This window comes from Chlorocebus sabaeus, chromosome 10 (assembly GCF_047675955.1).
Source record: "Chlorocebus sabaeus isolate Y175 chromosome 10, mChlSab1.0.hap1, whole genome shotgun sequence".
Taxonomy (NCBI): Eukaryota; Metazoa; Chordata; class Mammalia; order Primates; family Cercopithecidae; genus Chlorocebus; species Chlorocebus sabaeus.
Genome location: NC_132913.1, coordinates 128,068,520 through 128,084,342, shown reverse-complemented (window position 1 = coordinate 128,084,342; position 15,823 = coordinate 128,068,520). Strand labels below are relative to the sequence as shown.

At 59.6% G+C, this 15,823-nt stretch overlaps 1 protein-coding gene across 2 annotated transcripts; it reads right to left on the bottom strand.

The window, feature by feature from the left end:
• Positions 1–5,425: 5,425 nt before the first annotated feature.
• RNPEPL1 (arginyl aminopeptidase like 1) lies at positions 5,426–14,794 on the bottom strand. Of its 2 annotated transcripts, none has more exons than XM_073020215.1 (11): positions 14,163–14,794; positions 11,577–11,717; positions 10,888–11,039; positions 10,254–10,370; positions 9,797–10,032; positions 9,518–9,631; positions 9,015–9,127; positions 8,534–8,642; positions 7,393–7,623; positions 7,169–7,311; positions 5,426–6,560 (listed from the first exon to the last, which is right to left on the bottom strand). In XM_073020215.1, the coding sequence occupies exons 1-11, from the start codon at positions 14,685–14,687 to the stop codon at positions 6,267–6,269; spliced, it is 2,175 nt and encodes a 724-aa protein (XP_072876316.1). In that variant the 5' UTR covers positions 14,688–14,794; the 3' UTR covers positions 5,426–6,266. The 2 variants fall into 2 exon arrangements, with proteins under 2 accessions (XP_072876316.1, XP_072876317.1); XM_073020216.1 differs by having other exon boundaries at positions 14,199–14,772.
• Between the last annotated feature and the right edge of the window lie 1,029 nt (positions 14,795–15,823).

Here is a 15,823-nt window from a genome sequence, read left to right as displayed (position 1 = left end):
CCGCTTGGTGCCATGAGTTGAAGGAGCATGAGGCCCTCACCAGGTGCAGCGGCCCAATCTTGAAATTTCCACCAGAATTTTGAGCCAAATAAACCTGTTTTGCTTTTTTAAAAAATAAATTACCCAACCTCAGGTATAGCAGCGTGAAACAGACTAAGACACTGCATATGCCCTGTGGTCCCATCCACTACCCCAGGGTGCAGAGATGTTCCCTCAGCCGTGAAGAACGACATTCCTCCCCGGGATATCTGGAGGGGCTGTAAGCAGCTTGGGTTGGTGAGATAAGAAGGGGTTTGGGGGGCAGCTGCTTCGTGATCCTGGCGGCCTCAACTGCAGGCTCTTGGTCTGAAGTATTGTAAAGTACGAGAGCCTCGGGGCCCTCACTTCAAGGAGGGAACAGCATCCCCATGCCGCAGTATTTGAGGATTGTAGGAAGATGAGAGTCCTTCAGGTGGGACTAGTTCCCACCATGACCGCACTGCTGGCCAGTGGACTGAAATACATCTGACCACTTACTTCTCAGGTTCATGGGTGTTGAGGAGGAGCCCTATAGAATCAACCCTGTCTGCCTCCTCTCATCCTGCCACTCCTCTTGTTCTGTCTGGATGACTGCCCTTGTTTTTCAAGGGAATGTTCCCTGTCTTCCTCAGCCAGGATCTTTTCTGAACTTGACATCTCCATTTGTTCAGGGGGCAGTAATTGGGTACTTCACTGTGCTGGTCATTGCGTTCTCATGGAGATGCAGAGATGAAAAATTAGTATCTTGTCCATATACTGCCCAGAGTTAGAAAGGATTGCTCTTCTGTGGCTTTGTCTCAGGTCCGGTACAGTGGGGGTAGGGTCCTTCTCCCTTTTCCTAGCCTAAAGGTTCCAGCTGAATCTTCCCAGGCAGGGCTGAAACAGGAACCATTTTAGTCTTTGCTGCAACCCATGGTCAGTTCTCCAAGAAAAGTGAAGAAGGTTCCACCTGGGACAGTCCTCAAGGACTCAAAGGGCCAAAACACATGTAGAACATGTTGAGACACTGCGTTTGTGTGATCACACATCTCAGCAGTAGGTATTTCTGCCTCATTTTACTGATGAGGAACCTGAGCTTCAAAGGGAAGAGGTGACAGCTCAGGACCACACAGCTGTAGGTAGGAGGCAGGAAAATAGGGTCTGGGTGCAGGGAACATAGGCCGATTCACACTTAGTTATGACAGGAAATATCTTCTCCATAGGGCGTAGGACAATGACTTTGTAACTTCACCCTCTCCATCTACATAGTGCATACCCCAAGTAACCAATGGAATCATCTGGAGGGTATTTAAACTCCCCAAAATTCTATAACAGGGCTTTTGTGTGCCTATGCTCAGGCCCGCTCCCACACTGTGGAGTATACTTTCATTTTCAATAAATCCCTTCATTCCTTCTTTGCTCTCTTTGTGTGTTTTGTCTAATTCTTTATTCAAAACGCCAAGAACCTGGACATCTTCCACTGTTAACAGTAAGACACATCAACTCCTTAGAGTTGGGGCAGCCAGCATAAAACCATGCTGACCTCAGCCCGCTTCATTCACTGCAACATGAGGAATGGATTCTTTGTTGGCAATTTTTAGATTGAGCTTTTTTTCTCATAAGTATAATACATGCTTAGTAAACTAAACAGAGTGGGAATAAATAAATAGGGTACATGCTCCTTACAGGAATTTTTTTCCGAACTATTGGTATGAAGTGGTTTTGTGTTCTTCAATTTTATTACGAGGATTATGCAGATAATTTCCACAGTTGACTGGTTATCTGAGGTGAGCATATTTCAGATGTGGGCTATTTTCTGCATTGTGGGTGTTGTGTTCCCTCCACACTGGAATTTTTCTGTTTGCTCATTCATTTGGAACAAGGAGAGGTTTATTTGGGCCTGGCTGGATGGGTGGGTAGGTGGGAGTGATCTCCTTAGCACTCTGCCTGTGCCTGTTGAAAGCCCCTTAGATCTGTGCTGGGCCTGGCCACTCCGTGGACACCCTTGCCAAGCTCTATCTTTAGCTGGCATGTCCCTGCTCTTGGGCTTCTGTCTGACCAGGTGATTATTCGGAGAGATGGGGGTGGGGGGAGACTAACAGCTGACATCAGATTCCTCTTAGTAAAAGGACAGTGTTTGTTGGTGAAAACACCGCGGTGGGTGCTTGGGTTAGAGCCCTGAGGGCATGGCTACCTGAGGTGGCTTAGCTTGCAGGGTGCAAAGGTCTGATGGGAAGGGAAGAGAGATGTGGGGGAGAAAATGGCTAAAGAAATGAGGCTGAGTTGTGGGGTTGGGGGAGATGAAGGGCCATGGAGGGGACCCCTGGAGGGTAGAATGTAGGCCATGTTGAGAATGAGGATGCCTTGATTGATTGGAAATTTTTTTTTTTTTTTTTTTTTAACTCTCCATGACCTAATATCCCCAAGTTCATTTTCTGCTGCTATAACAATACCACAGACTGGGTAATTTATAATGAAAATAAACTTATTTCTTACAGTTCTGGAGGCTGGGAAGTCCAAGGTCAAGGGGCTGGCATCTGGTAAAGGCCTTCTTGCCACACCATTCCACGGGGGAAGATGAAAGAGCAAGAGGACACACAAGCAAGAGACAGCTAAACTCATTTTACAACACATCCTCATGATAACGAACCCACTCTGATAATGACATTAATCCATTCATGAAGGCAGAGACCTCATGGCCTAATCACTTAATGGTTCCACCTCTTAATACCATCACAATGGCAATTAAATTTCAACATGAATTTTGGAGGGAACATTCGAACCATAGCACTGTTCCACTGAGTTTTCATTTTTTAATGATTGCTTTTAAAAAAATTTCCAGGGTCTCTGGCTGGTTCTTTTTTATAAACTACCTGTTCTTGTTTCACAAGTGCCTCTTCCTATGTTATAGTTTATTTCAGAAGTCCCCTTTAGGTCTGAGATTTTGATTATATGTGTTCTAAAGTCCTTTTCTGATTTTTCTGTTGCCTCTGTCTCCTCAGGTTTGGGTTGAGTGGCCTGTTTTCCTTCACACTGTGTTGCTGTCCTGGGCAGGTGATTCTCAATTGTGCCTTACCTTTATACCTGAAGTTCCCTAGTGTTCTATGCAAAGCATCTGGCCTTAGGAGAGAAGCACCACCAATAAGTTCTAGTTAGAGTAGAGATGGCAGAGAAACACTCTGGGAGACAAATCTGGACTGAATAGGTCATGGCCTGAGGGACTTAGAAAACCTTATTTGGACCTCCAAGGCCTAGGAATTTGCATGGGTCTCCCTCACTGAAGCCTCAGGCTTCAGTTTTCTAATCTGTCTCTGTAGAAACCAATCTTTAATCAAGCTGCTTTTCCCTTTTTGAACATCATCTCCTCCTACCTGCCTGGCTAGGCCCTAATCCCCAAAATGCAGATCTCTCTCACATTCTGGCCTCAGCTCTGTCATTGTCATTAGTGCTGTTTGCCATCTACCCCCACTTTTGTGCATGTGGTGGGGTTGCAGCCCCTGTGGTTGTAGGCCCTTCAGAACTTCCACTGCCAGTGTGAGCCCCTCAACAGCTCTCTCATCCCTGGCAAAGTGCCTGGAAACATTCGAGATCTCTGTCCCATCAGTATAGGTCCCAGAGTGGTCACATTGAAGAGAATCCACCCTTCCCCTGCCAGCCTGAGGTGGGCCTGCAGCATGAGCAAGCTTTGTCGGGTGAGACGTCTGTGCCTCATAGTTGTCTAGCTGGAGCATAACTTGGCCTAATAGAGAAGCTGGCCGCTAGAATAGGGATGCTGTGCTAACAAAACATGTGACCTGCCAGGATTTGGAATGTTGGCAAGCTGTTAGGTGGGGCAAAACATTTGGTAAAGCTCAACGGTGATGACTCATAAGGCAGATCGTGAGCTAAGTGTGCATGTCTAGTGGAGAGGCTGGGAAACAACCCTGGCCTGAATATTGGCCAGAGGCTGCATTTGACAAGGGACTACAAGGAAGCGATGAGCTAAAAAAAAAACTGCACCTGCAAGCTGGGAGGAAAAGGAACGAAGGCCAGGAATGCAAGGACTTGAGGCTGAAAGAGCCCTCCTGTGCACCCCACGGGCGGGTACAGAGCCAGGACAGATTGTGGCAAGGGTGCCATCCTGGATCCAGATGCCCTCCTACCCCCCAGGTTATGATGCTGGGCACTGCTGCTGAGTTTCCCAAAGGCAGGTGTCAGGCAGAGGTGCGCAGCTCAGCAGTGTCCAGAGGTGGCGCTGCGGGCGTGGCTGTAGGCACCTGGAATGGAGTCACCTGCAGACCACAGAGTCATTTTGAGTTGAATTCCAAAAGAAAGAAGAGCCCCGGATGAAAGTTTGTGACTACTGGGACTTGAAAACAACCTTGGTGGGGAAGAGGCTGGGAAAGCAGTTCTGCCACTGAGGAGGGCTCCTTTGCGGACACCATCAAGCGTGGCCAAGAGGGAAACGGGAAAGGGGTCCTCCCGAGGCTAGAACCCCAGGCCACAGAGAGCACGACTTGGGGGAGTGGGGTGTCCACTCCCAGACAGGGGCCCTGGCTGTGCCTGCCTGGCAAGACTTTAGATGGCCATGGAGCAGGGACTGCCAGGTGCCCTCCACACCCACTTTCACAGGGGTTACTGCAGTTGTCCTATCCCTGGGTGTGAGGGGCAGTGACGGTCTTCTAGTTCCTAGGTCTTTGGATGGGGTGGCGCCTCCCCCAGCCTTGATGTGAAGAAGGTACGTGAAGCAACACATGCAGAGACAGTCCCAGACCCTAGACTGGAGTTGCTACTGCCACTGGAGGGGAACTCGTCTGCCCTGGGGAGGGGCGGGGCATCCAGAACAGGGAAGAGGGTGAGTGGGACATTTGGTGGCTGGGGACTGGATGGTGATGGCGTCAGGGTTATTTGCCCAACACCTCCTGCCCTCCCCACTTCCTGGCTGCCATGTGTGGAGTGGAGCTGTGACTGGGCCTGGCCAGTGGGTTGAGAGAGGAGACGTGCTGCTTCTGGGCCACGGCATGTTGGCCAGGTGTGTGTGGCACTGAGATGGTGGCACCACATCCTTGGGGACTCAGAAAAGCAGCGACACCTATTGCCTGGGAAAATGGAAATCTCAATTCTCCAAAACTAAACATGCCTGTCACCTGGTACCCATCTTGGGACAGGATCACCACTTGAGGCTGGGATTTGGCTTAAGCCACAAAGGTGAAGGCCCAGAGTGAAGGTGACACATGGCCTCTCTGTGACATCCAGAGGCTACTCAGGCCCAGGAGGTCCGGCCAAGGGGCTGGGCAGGACTCGGGGAGCCTGCTCTCAGGCTTGTGTATCAGAGGAGGGGGCCACGCCCAGCTCCTGACCAGCTGCAGGTTCCAAGTCCTGGCAGGCCAGCCCATCCTACACAGCCGGGAAGATGCAGAGGACAAGTCGAGAGAAAGAGGGAGGAAGATCAGGTTTGCAGAGTGGAAGTTTTAATGGGACCATCACCGTGATACCCCATCGCAGCAGTCCCAGGCTGGAGCCCCAGGCCCCATCCGCCTCTCCCAGCATGGTGGGCCTAGAGAGAGCACCAGCACCACCTCCCACTTTCCCTAGGGTATTGCTGTGCCCATCTGCCTCCCACCCCAGGAAGCCACAAGAGACAGGCTCCCCACACTCCCCCTGGGTCCTGGGACTCCCTGTTCTGAGGGGCTAAGGTTGCCTGGGGCCAGGGGGCCCTCCCCAGGGACAACTGTCCTCTCCCTGTGTCCCCTGCCCCCACACTGAGGGAATGTCTGTGTCCTTGTTCCTCTGCCAGGGGCCAACTGAGGCTGCCAACCCCAGGGGCGGGGTGCAGGGCTGTGCGGGGAGGGTGGCTCAGATCCCTGCAAGGAGGCGTGCTGCAGGGACGCAGACACAGCACAGCCCGGGCCCCTGGCAGATGTAAGGCACAGTGTGGCGGTCACCGTAGGGCTGCTGGGGCCCTTGCCCCAGGGGCAGCACCTGGCAGGTGCTGGCATCCGGGGCTAGGCACAGCTGTCAGTGTTGAGACAGGAGGCATGGCGTGTGCGGGCTGGCCCCAGGGCCTGCAGTGCAAGAGAGCTGGGAGTGGGGAGGCCAGGTCCACAGGTCTCTGCCGGACACAAGGAGGTCCCTCTCCCCATTCTCCCTGCCTGGGAGAGCCCAGGGGAGGGGCTTGTGGGCCTGGGCAGAGCTCATGGCCAGAGCCATAGGCGCAGTCATGGCAGGCCTGGCCCACAGAAGGCACAATTGTGGTGTCTGGGAGGTCGAGGGTCAGCCTGCCAACAGGGCTAGGCAGACACATTGACGTCCCTGAGAGAGATGGCACTGCTGGGGGCCTCATCCCCAAGCAGCAGGGCCTGTGCGTCTGAGTCTGTGTCTGCTTCAGCCCTGCCCAGCTCCGTGCTGGGCTCTGGGGCAGGCTCTGTGCTAGAGCCCAGGCCCTGGGACAGGATCTGCTGGATGGCTCTGCGCAGGTTGGGGTGTAGCCGGCCCTGCGTCTGGTAGAAGACCTCCAGCGCGAAGGACTTGAGGGCACCGGTGCAGAGGTCCTCGTACAGCGGGATGGTGTACATGCGTGACATCTGCGGGAGGGTCACTCGGTCACACTGGTGGGCTCCCCAGGCCCCTCGAGCCAGCCCACCCTGCCAGACCGGCCAGGCGGCTCTCCTACCCCTGGCTCCCCAGTTTCATCATCAGGGCTGTGGCCTGGAATCTGGTGTCCAGGAGGCCTGCCATTAGCCTCCAACCTCCACCCCACCCTTCCAGGCCAACCATGGAGTCCCCATCTCCAGGGAGCCTGGGCTGGAGGAAGCACATACAGGGAACAGGGCAGCCAGGTCCCACGGGCCTGAGGGCTCTGGGTTCTCTCTGAGGAGCTTGGACGTCCCCTCTGCCCAGACCTGGACGCTGAAGGCCCAGGGCCCAGCAGGCTGAGATGGCCTGGACCCCTGACTCCTGCTCCCAGCTGGTCCCTTCCACAGCTTCTCCAAGAACTGGTGGAGTCCAGGCTGCCCTCTGACACTTGCACCCAGTGCATGCCCCCACTCCCAACAGACCCCTATGTCTTCCCCGCCCCATTCTCCGGAATGTGCCTGGCCTGCCCCAACAGCTCAGACTAGGGAGTCAGGTGGGATTCCCACTCCGCATGGCTAGGCCGTTCCAGACTGGTTCCCTGGGTTGGTGACTACACCTGGCTCTCCAGGAAGCGCCGCACCCTGTGGAGGTCAGGATAGTAGTCATTGCGGACCACGATCTGTAGCCAGCGGATGCGGATCTCAGCGTTCATCGAGTCCAGCAGGGAGGAGTAGCACTTGGACAGGCTCATCACCACCTCTGCAGGGCAGGGGCAGGTCAGGGCTGAGCTGCTGTTGCACCCCAGCCCCTGGGCCACCCCCATCAGCTGCAAGGACCCACCCTGTGGCAGCGGGGACCCATCCAGGAGCCGGTCCAGGAAGAGTGCTGTCTGGAAGGTCCTCCACTTGGAGATGTCAATGGCACTGGCTGAGGCAGCTGCCTGGTCCAGGGGTTCTGCGGTCCACAGCTGGAAAAGGGCTTCCACGGGTCGGGTCAGGCTGGATCCCTGAGACAGGTCCGGCTCAGCCAGTGGCGGGCCTGTGGCATTGAGCCAGCGCTCGAATTCCAGCCCTGGAGGGGAGAAGTGACCCTGGGGTCCCTGCCCGGGCTGGGGAGGGGCTGCCTGAGCAATCTGCCCAGGAGACCCCAGACCCTGAGTGTGTCCCAGGCAGGTGGCCTGTTCCAGGGACATGGGCCGTTCAGGAAGGCGAGGTCAGCTCCAGCCAGCACTGCCACTTGAAGCCACTGAAGGGGCTTCTGTGAAGGGGTACAGGGAGGCAGAGGCTTGGGTTGGTGACCCAACCACGCCTCTCCTGGGTGGAAGACAATGAAGTAGTCTAAACCCAACCTCAGTGCTGGCAGAGGCCACCTGCGCCATGAGCCAGCAGGGGCGGGATGGGGGAAACAGGCTCTTAAGATGATGTTCCTGCTCTAAAAGGGCAGTGCCCATCCCCTACCCACAAAAAGCTCTTGGTGAACTTGCTGTACCTTCCAAAACTTGGTGTCACCATGCACAGCCCTCCCAGCGGCACCTCACCACCCTCCAGCAATTCTGGCCTCTCCCTCAATGTCTGAACCCTGCAGTGCCTTCCTGGGCCCCAAAGCCCTCAGACCCTCAGGGACACCCTTAGAAGTGATGCATAAGCAGGGCTGGCTGCTGCTTTCCAGCTCCAGGACACCCCCATCACCCGCCCTTCCTACACCAGGCCCTTTGCGCACCTGGTTTCCATGGCCCACTTCCTGGGAGTGCCTAACTCGGCCCACTTAGCCTTGTGCCACCGCCCCCAGGCAGGTCCCCAACCCCAGCCCTGTTCTCATAACATACCGGCCTGGGGCCCATATGGTCCAGCAAGGGTCAGCTGAAGGACAGACAGTGAACTGACTGGGCTTTCCTCCAGGCGGAGCGGCCTCTCAGGCAGCAGAGGCCCTGCCTGTCATCACACGCACAGTTCCCTGACTGCAGCAGTGGGGTCAGCCTCACCTGCCCGGCAGTCCACGCTCTGCTCCTTCAGCTCCGGGAAGAAGCTCAGGAAGGAGTCCAGCAGGTCCTGGGCCACCACACTGGTGAACTTGTACTTCTCCACGTAGGCCTGTGTGGCAGAGGTGGGGCCTCAGCAGGCCTGGAAGGGTGGGGCACAGGCAGCCCCATGAGAGGCCTGCAGGGCACTGCAGGGCATGCGCCAAGGTACGTGCTGGACACAGGGCAGGCGCAGAGGCAGCTAGTAGGCATTGCGGAGCCAGCATTTGGCACACAGGCCCTGCCAAGTGACCAAACGGAGGGTGGGAGAAGGGAAGGTGGCAACCCAGGCACTCCCCGCAAAGAAAGGCAGACTAGGTCCCAGCCAGGCTCACAGGCCCCTGCCAATTCCACCCCAACTGCCAGAAGAGCAGGCAGCCCTGTGAGCTGGGGAGGGGCTGGGGGCAGGTGGCAGCAGGGCCGTCCTGGGCACGGGGCTGCTCACTCGGAGAAAGTCATCAAAGCGCTGTGGGTCTCCGCAGAGCTGGGACAGGTAGTACACGAAGCAGTAGCCCTTCTCGTAGGTGAACAGGTTCATCAGGTGGCTGGGATTCACTCCTGCAAGGTGAACACCCACCTGGGCTGGCGTCCGAGACCACCAGTGTCCCATGGGACAGGGAGGGGCGGTGGTCAGGCTCCGAGGAGTAGGAAGGGCCAAGAGCCACAGTCCCTCACATGTCCAGATGTGTACTGACGCCCTGGGCACGTCTCGGGGAAGACTGAGGACTCACACGCCACTGTGACCAGTGCTCAGAGCCAGGGAGGTGGCGGTGGCTGTGGGAGCCTGGGGAGGCCTTGCCCAGACGAGGGGCTCTCAGCTTGGCCTTGGCAGGGGTCCAGGAACAGTGGGGGACAGAGAAGCCACAGCCAGAACACACGAAGGGCAGGCAAGGAGGCCTTGAGGGGTGACATCCCCGGTTCCAGGAGCAGGTCCTGAGGAGCAGGTACCTGGCTCCAGCTTGACCTGCAGTTTGCTGACCGGGCTGTCCTCTCCCAGAAGCTTCATCTGCCGGTGCAGGGCATCCAGGCGGAAAGCAGTCTCCAGGCAGGTGAAGGCAGCACCTGGATGGGGTCCGGAGACGGGCGAGGTGAGGGGGTGTAGGGAGAGTCGGGGGAAGCAGGAGGGTGTGGGCACCTGCAGCATGGCAGGGGAGCCAGGCTGGGCTTTCTGCCCCTGGCTCAGTGCCCAGGGTCCCCAGCGGCTGCCCTCCCCGGCCCCGGCCGCACCGTAGGTCTCGGTGGTGATGCGGCGCTGGGCATAGGTGGCCAGGCCCTCGCTCAGCCACATCTCTTCCCACGTGGCATTGGTGACAGCATTGCCGAACCAGCTGTGGGCCACCTCATGGATGACATCGATGACCAGGAACTCATCGCTCTCCAGGATGGAGGAGATGATGAAGGTGAGGCAGGGGTTCTCCATGGCCACGATGGGGAAGGAGGGGGGCAGGAAGACAATGTCGTACCTGCACCAGGGGGGCGGTGAGGGTGGCAGACCTCAGGGCTCAGACTCCCACCCCGCACACCCACACCCCACCTTCCACCCAGCAGGGATCAGCCCCGCCCCTGCAGTGAGCTCCGCTTCCTCCCCAGGAGATGGGGACAGGACACCCTAGGGGTCAGACGAGGGGCTCCCCCTCTGACCCCTCCTTCCAGTCAGCCAGGTCTACAGGTCCCCGGGGCCTACCTGCCCCACATGTACGGCCCATACAGCCGCTCAGCTGCACTCAGCCACTGCTCCACTGCGCCCGACAACTTGCTGGTGGCCGTGGGTAGGAGGCACGGCTCGGCCCACACGCGGCTCCTGTTGCATGCAGAGAGGGTCATCTGAGGCCGAGCAGCCCCAGCCCTGCTCACCCCAAAAGGCTCTCCCACTGCCCTGGGGCTCCAGTAACACCCACACCTCATCCAGCCTGGCTGACCACCCTAGCCCGCAGCCCGCCCTACCTCACTGGATGCGCAGCTACCCTGGCCCTTCCCACAGCAGGGGCAGAGCTGCATTCTAGGGGCCACTTAGCTCGTTTTATCTCTGGGTTGAAGGCACCAATGAAGGTGTGAGGGTGCCAGGCTGTGCAGGGGCCTTGGCAGGAAGGACCAGTTTGCAGGGCAGGCACTGGGTGGGCCAGGCTGCTGGGTCTGAGGGCACATGGGTGGGAGGACCTGGCAGACACGGCCCTGGCAGTGGCACCAAGGCAGGGGCAGGGCTGGCTCAGAGTGCCCAGAGGTCAGTGGGGGTCCTCAGCAGGGCACCTGTGGACACAGGTCACAGATCCCTGGTGGGGCTCTCCCTGAGGCCTGGGCAGCCCGAAGGCCCTCCCTACCTGGGCCCGATGTCTGCTGGCTTGAGGTCTCCGGCCACCAGGGCCACGAGGTAGGCGGGCACGGGATGTTCCATGTGGAAGTGGAAGACGCCTTCTTCCTCCATGTACGCACTCTGGGTGGCACTCATCAGCACCTGCACCCCCGATGGCGCCTGTAAGGAGGCCAGACTGAGACCAGGAGGCCCCACCGTCAACACACCCACAGCCCAAGCCAGGGAGCCCGTCAGGCTGCCCCACATTTGTAGCAGGAAACTCTACATCCCCATCAGGGAACATTTCTGTCAGAGAACTTTTCTCCAAAGACCTGCCACCCTCCACTCGGACCCCGAGCTCCCAGCCTGCAAACCTCATCCCAGTGCAGAGGGTGCTGCCAAGCTCGGGCCCAGTGACCTACAGACCCCACCAGAGATCAGCAGCTCTATCTAGAGACCCCTTGTCTGGGGCCCCTACAATCCCTCACCCTGGGTCCAGGACCCTGAACCCCTCAGGCCCGTTGGAGGCAGCCCAGCTTCCCCTGTTCCCTGCAAAGCAGCTCCTCCCATAGAGTAGGGAGGGTGGGCTCCTGCTAGCACTGTGACGTGCTGGCAGCTGGGGCCACAGTCCAGGCAGGTAGGAGCAAGGGGGAGGCGGTGTGGCCAGGCTGCTGGGCTGTCCTGGGAGCAAGGTGATGGCAGCTGGCGGCCCCTGACCTTGACGACGGCAGAGTAGGTGCACTTCACGGCAGGCGTATCAAAGCACGGGAAGAAGGAGCGGTTGCACACGGAGTGGCCCTGGGTGAAGACGAAGGGCTTGGCGCAGCCATAGGTCAGCTCTGGATCCAGCCACCAGATCTGCAGGCAGGATGGCACATCAGCAGATGGCCACCCAGCTGGGGTGCTGGGCCCTAGCCACTGGGCAGCAGCCTGAGAGAAGGCAGGAGGCTCTGGGAGGCGACGATGGCTGGATTATCTTGCTGAGTTCATCGAGCGCCAATAGCCACCCCCTAGCCTTCACTTGCCTGCCGGGGCAGGGAGACATCCCAGGCAGGTGACCCAGGGTGTGGCCTGCACTGTGTCATCAGGGCCAGACCCTAACCCAGGCAGGAGGCCCTGCATCAGGGAGCTGACAGGGGAATCTCCCAGCTAACACCAGGGCGAAGAAAGGGAATAGCCCATCATTGCATTATCTTAGCTTCCTTAGGGAAACTAAGGCAAAGTCGGAACACACTCAGTCCAAATTCCCAGCAGCTCATCTGGTCATGGCCAGGAAGGGGAGCCTGGGATGTGGAACCTGGGAAGCCAGAGCCTCCTGATGGCTACACACTGGCAGGCAGCACACCCGAGCCCAGAGCCACCCTGAGCCCAGGCAGCCTCGCCTGGAGGGACCCCGCAGGAAACAGGCTCCAGGCCAGGGAATGGCAAGCAGGGAGTGGAGGCCAGGCCAGAGGCTCCTGCTGGCAGGGGACAGGAGTGGCTAAGGGAAGGATGGCTGGGGCCACTGCCTGGAGGCTGGGGGCTGCGGTGAGTGCTGTGGAATGGGTGTGCTCACAGCAGCTGCTGCCCACCTAAGGTCACGCCCTGGCAAACCTCTCATCTGCGCCATAGCTGTTGAGGTTTTCCTCACCCCTAGATGCTGAGGCCAGGCCCCAGCGCCACTGAGAAGCCTGCACCCCTGGGCCCTCCTGCCACTATCCTGCCGCACCCATCTCATCTTCCTTCCAGGAATTCTGACCTCTCCAATGAGGGTAGCTCAGAGTCTGGGAGGGGGACCCTCTCCCAACCACAGCCACATTACCTTGGTCCCGAGTCAGCCCTGCACGCCGTCCCCACCCTCCCCTCTGCCGGAATGAGATTGTCAAGGCAAACTGAATTGCTCCTCATGCATGGGCCCTCCCAAGACCATGAGTGGGAGACGCCCCCAACACCTTCTGAGAGTGGACGAGTGGAATCCACAGCTGATGGCCACTGACGGCATGGAGGATCCCAGACCAGGAGGGCTGCCTCCCCTGCAGACCCAGCCAGACCCCTGCCAGCACTCTCAGATCTCTTCCAAACTTCCTGTTGGTGCCCTGGCCCTGCCCCAGCTGGGCAGCAAGGTGGCACAGGTGTCTTTTCATTCCTGCTAAGCCCTGGGCTGCCAGGGTGTTCAGGACCCACCTGGGGAGCCATTCACAAATGCAGCCTCCCCCTTGGGGGTACTGGGACCTGGGAATTGGTATGAAGGAACCTCCCTGCAGGAGGTTCAAGCCCAAGGAGAAGCCCATCCCTCAGTTCTCACGTGTCATACTGAGAGGCATACTTGCCACCTGTCAGAGCCCTGGAATACCACAGCAGGGGTGGGGCTGGCTGGCCAGCGGCCTGCACACCCACAGGGGTTCTGGGAGGAAGGTGAGGTGGCAGGTCCTGCTTAGGGCTCCTGGGAAATGTACAGGAAGCCCACAGGGGTGCACTGGTCTGGGTTCTTCCTGCCCAGATGTCACCTTGGCTCTTTGTGGCTTGACGCCTTTCCACCACCCTGTCTATTTATGTGCCGTGATCAGTGACAGCTGGACTTCCCAGCACCTGCACAGCTGTGTGTGTGCTGCATATGCTGGGTGTCACATGTGTGCCATCCATACCACCTGGGGATGCAGTATGAACCCCCATGCTGTAGGCAGGAAAGGCCCTGCTCCATCCTGTACACACCCCCACTGGTGGAGGTGGAGGGGGTGCTGCAGCCACAGCACCAGCCTGAGCCACCTGGCCTTTCTTGCAGAGCCTCTAGAGTGGTGGGTACCCAGTGTGCAAGCCCTGCAGAGCCTATGTGTGTCTATGTTGGGGTCGCGGGGCCCACTGGTCTCAACACTCCACCAGTGCTGGCCAAGGGAGCCCCAAATCGAGCATCACAACCACCCCCCTCCCATGGCCCTTTCCTCTGCCTCTTGCTTGGACACATCTGCAGGCCCTGGTCACATGGAGGCCCTTCCGCAGCTGACACTCCAGCCCTACCCTCGGTGCCAGGATCCTGCAGATGTACACCTTGGTGGGTGACAGAAGCTGCTCATGTCCCCAGGCAGGGACCGAACACTTGAACGGGAGGCTTCCCTGAGTGACATGCTGTCCCGTGTCCCCGCAGGACTCCGGCCTGTATGCAAAGGTCCTAAGGGCTCACAGGCAACAGCTGGGAATCACCAGGGTGAGGGGAGGGGGACACCTGTAGGGCACAGATTCGCGTCCCTCAGCCTGGCCGTGCGGCGAGAGGCCGCCAGCAGCGCCCTGCGGACCGGCCCGCAGCCCCGGCGCCCGCCCCGAACTCACGGCGGGGGCGTCGGTCGAGGTGTAGCGCAGGATAACCTGGAAGGGCTGGTGCGCCTGCAGCTCGGGCGGCAGCGTGACGGTGAGCGAAGAGCCGTAGTCGGTGAACGGGTCCACCCTGAAGGCCAGCGGGCAGCAGGCGGGCTCGGCGCCGGGCGCCTCGGGGAAGGCGGGCAGCGGGGGCGGCGGCGCGGGACCCGGCCCGGGGGCGGAGAAGGCGAAGGCGCAGGGCGTCTCGGCGGCGGCGGGGGCGCGACGGAAGGCAGCCGAATGCAGGCGCAGGGCCGGGTGCGCGTCGAGCACGAGCGCGCGGGGCGCGGGCCGCAGCGCGCACAGCTCGAGCACCAGGCAGCCGGCCAGCTCGCGCGCTTCGGGCCGCAGCTCCAGGCCCAGCTGCAGGTGGCGGAGGCGGAAGAGCTGCGCGCTGGAGGCCGAGGCCACGTCCAGGGCGGGCGGCGGCTCGGGCGGCGGGCGGACGGGCGCGGTCTCGGCGCCGGGCGCCTGGCGGCAGCAGCACTGCGCGGCCATGGCCGCCGGCACTAGGTGAAATCCATGGGCGGCGGCCGCGCCGGGCCGCGGGCAGCGGGCTAGGGGCGCCGGGCGGCGGCGGCGGGGCGCGGGCACAACAGGAAGTCGCGCCGGGAGCCGCCCGGCCCGGCCCCGCGCCGTGCGCCGCCCCGCTCGGGCTCCGCTCGGCCGCCGCCGGGGGCGCTGTGCGCGGGGCCGGGGCGCGGGACCGGGGCGCCGGGCGGGGAGGGCCGGGAGCCAGGGGCGCGGGGAGCCGGGGAATCGAGCGCGGCCCGGGGCCGGGGCGCTGTGTTGGGAACCGAGGCGCGCGGAGCGGCTGAGCAGGACCCCCAGCCCCTCGCTCCCTCCCCAGGCGGCGCCCGGGAGATCCCAGGAGGCGGGATCGCTGCTTCTTCCCGGACACTGCCGGCCAGGCCCCTGGGGCAGCCGCTGAAGGGACCTGGGAACCTTGGGGCCACCGGGGCAGGCTGCTTCCAGGTGTGGTTCGTGCTCCCGAGGAGCGCAGCGTCGCGAACTCAATGTCATCCTTCCATCCGGGGCTACGGGCAAGGCAGGATTCTCCTGGCATCCCTGCCACTCCCCCAAGTCTACCGGTGTGGTCTGTGCTGTGGGTCCTGCGGTGCGAGGAGCTCCGGAGCCTTTACGCAGCGTTGTCAACTACAGCACCCACCAACCACGTGTGGCCATTTAGATGCGAATTAAATACAGTTAGAAGTTCAGTTCCTTGGTGGCAGGTGGAGTGAGTGAGTGTGTGTGTTTTGCTGGGAGGAGTGGCTAATGGACAAAGCAGGCAGGAATCATTTCCACAATCGCAGAAGTTCCTCTGGGCAGCGCTGGGGACCTCTCAAGCCCTGTGCTGGGGTACGAACGAGGGCTTGGCCTGCCTGTCCCCACCCCATCCGCCAGGTCCACCCTTCCCAACGCTATTCTCTGCGGACCTGGCGAAGGCTGCCCAAGGCTGAGCCTGTCCAGGAGCCTGAGCCCCGAGGGAAGGGCTACTTGCCTGGCAGAAGCTGCTAGTGAGCTCACAGCGGGTGAATTTTGAGGCTGTGGATTAACAGGAGCCACCATGATGTCGTTGTTGTCATCAAGTAAGAATTCAAATTCCTAGGGACAAGGGGCTTCTGGGGCTGGGG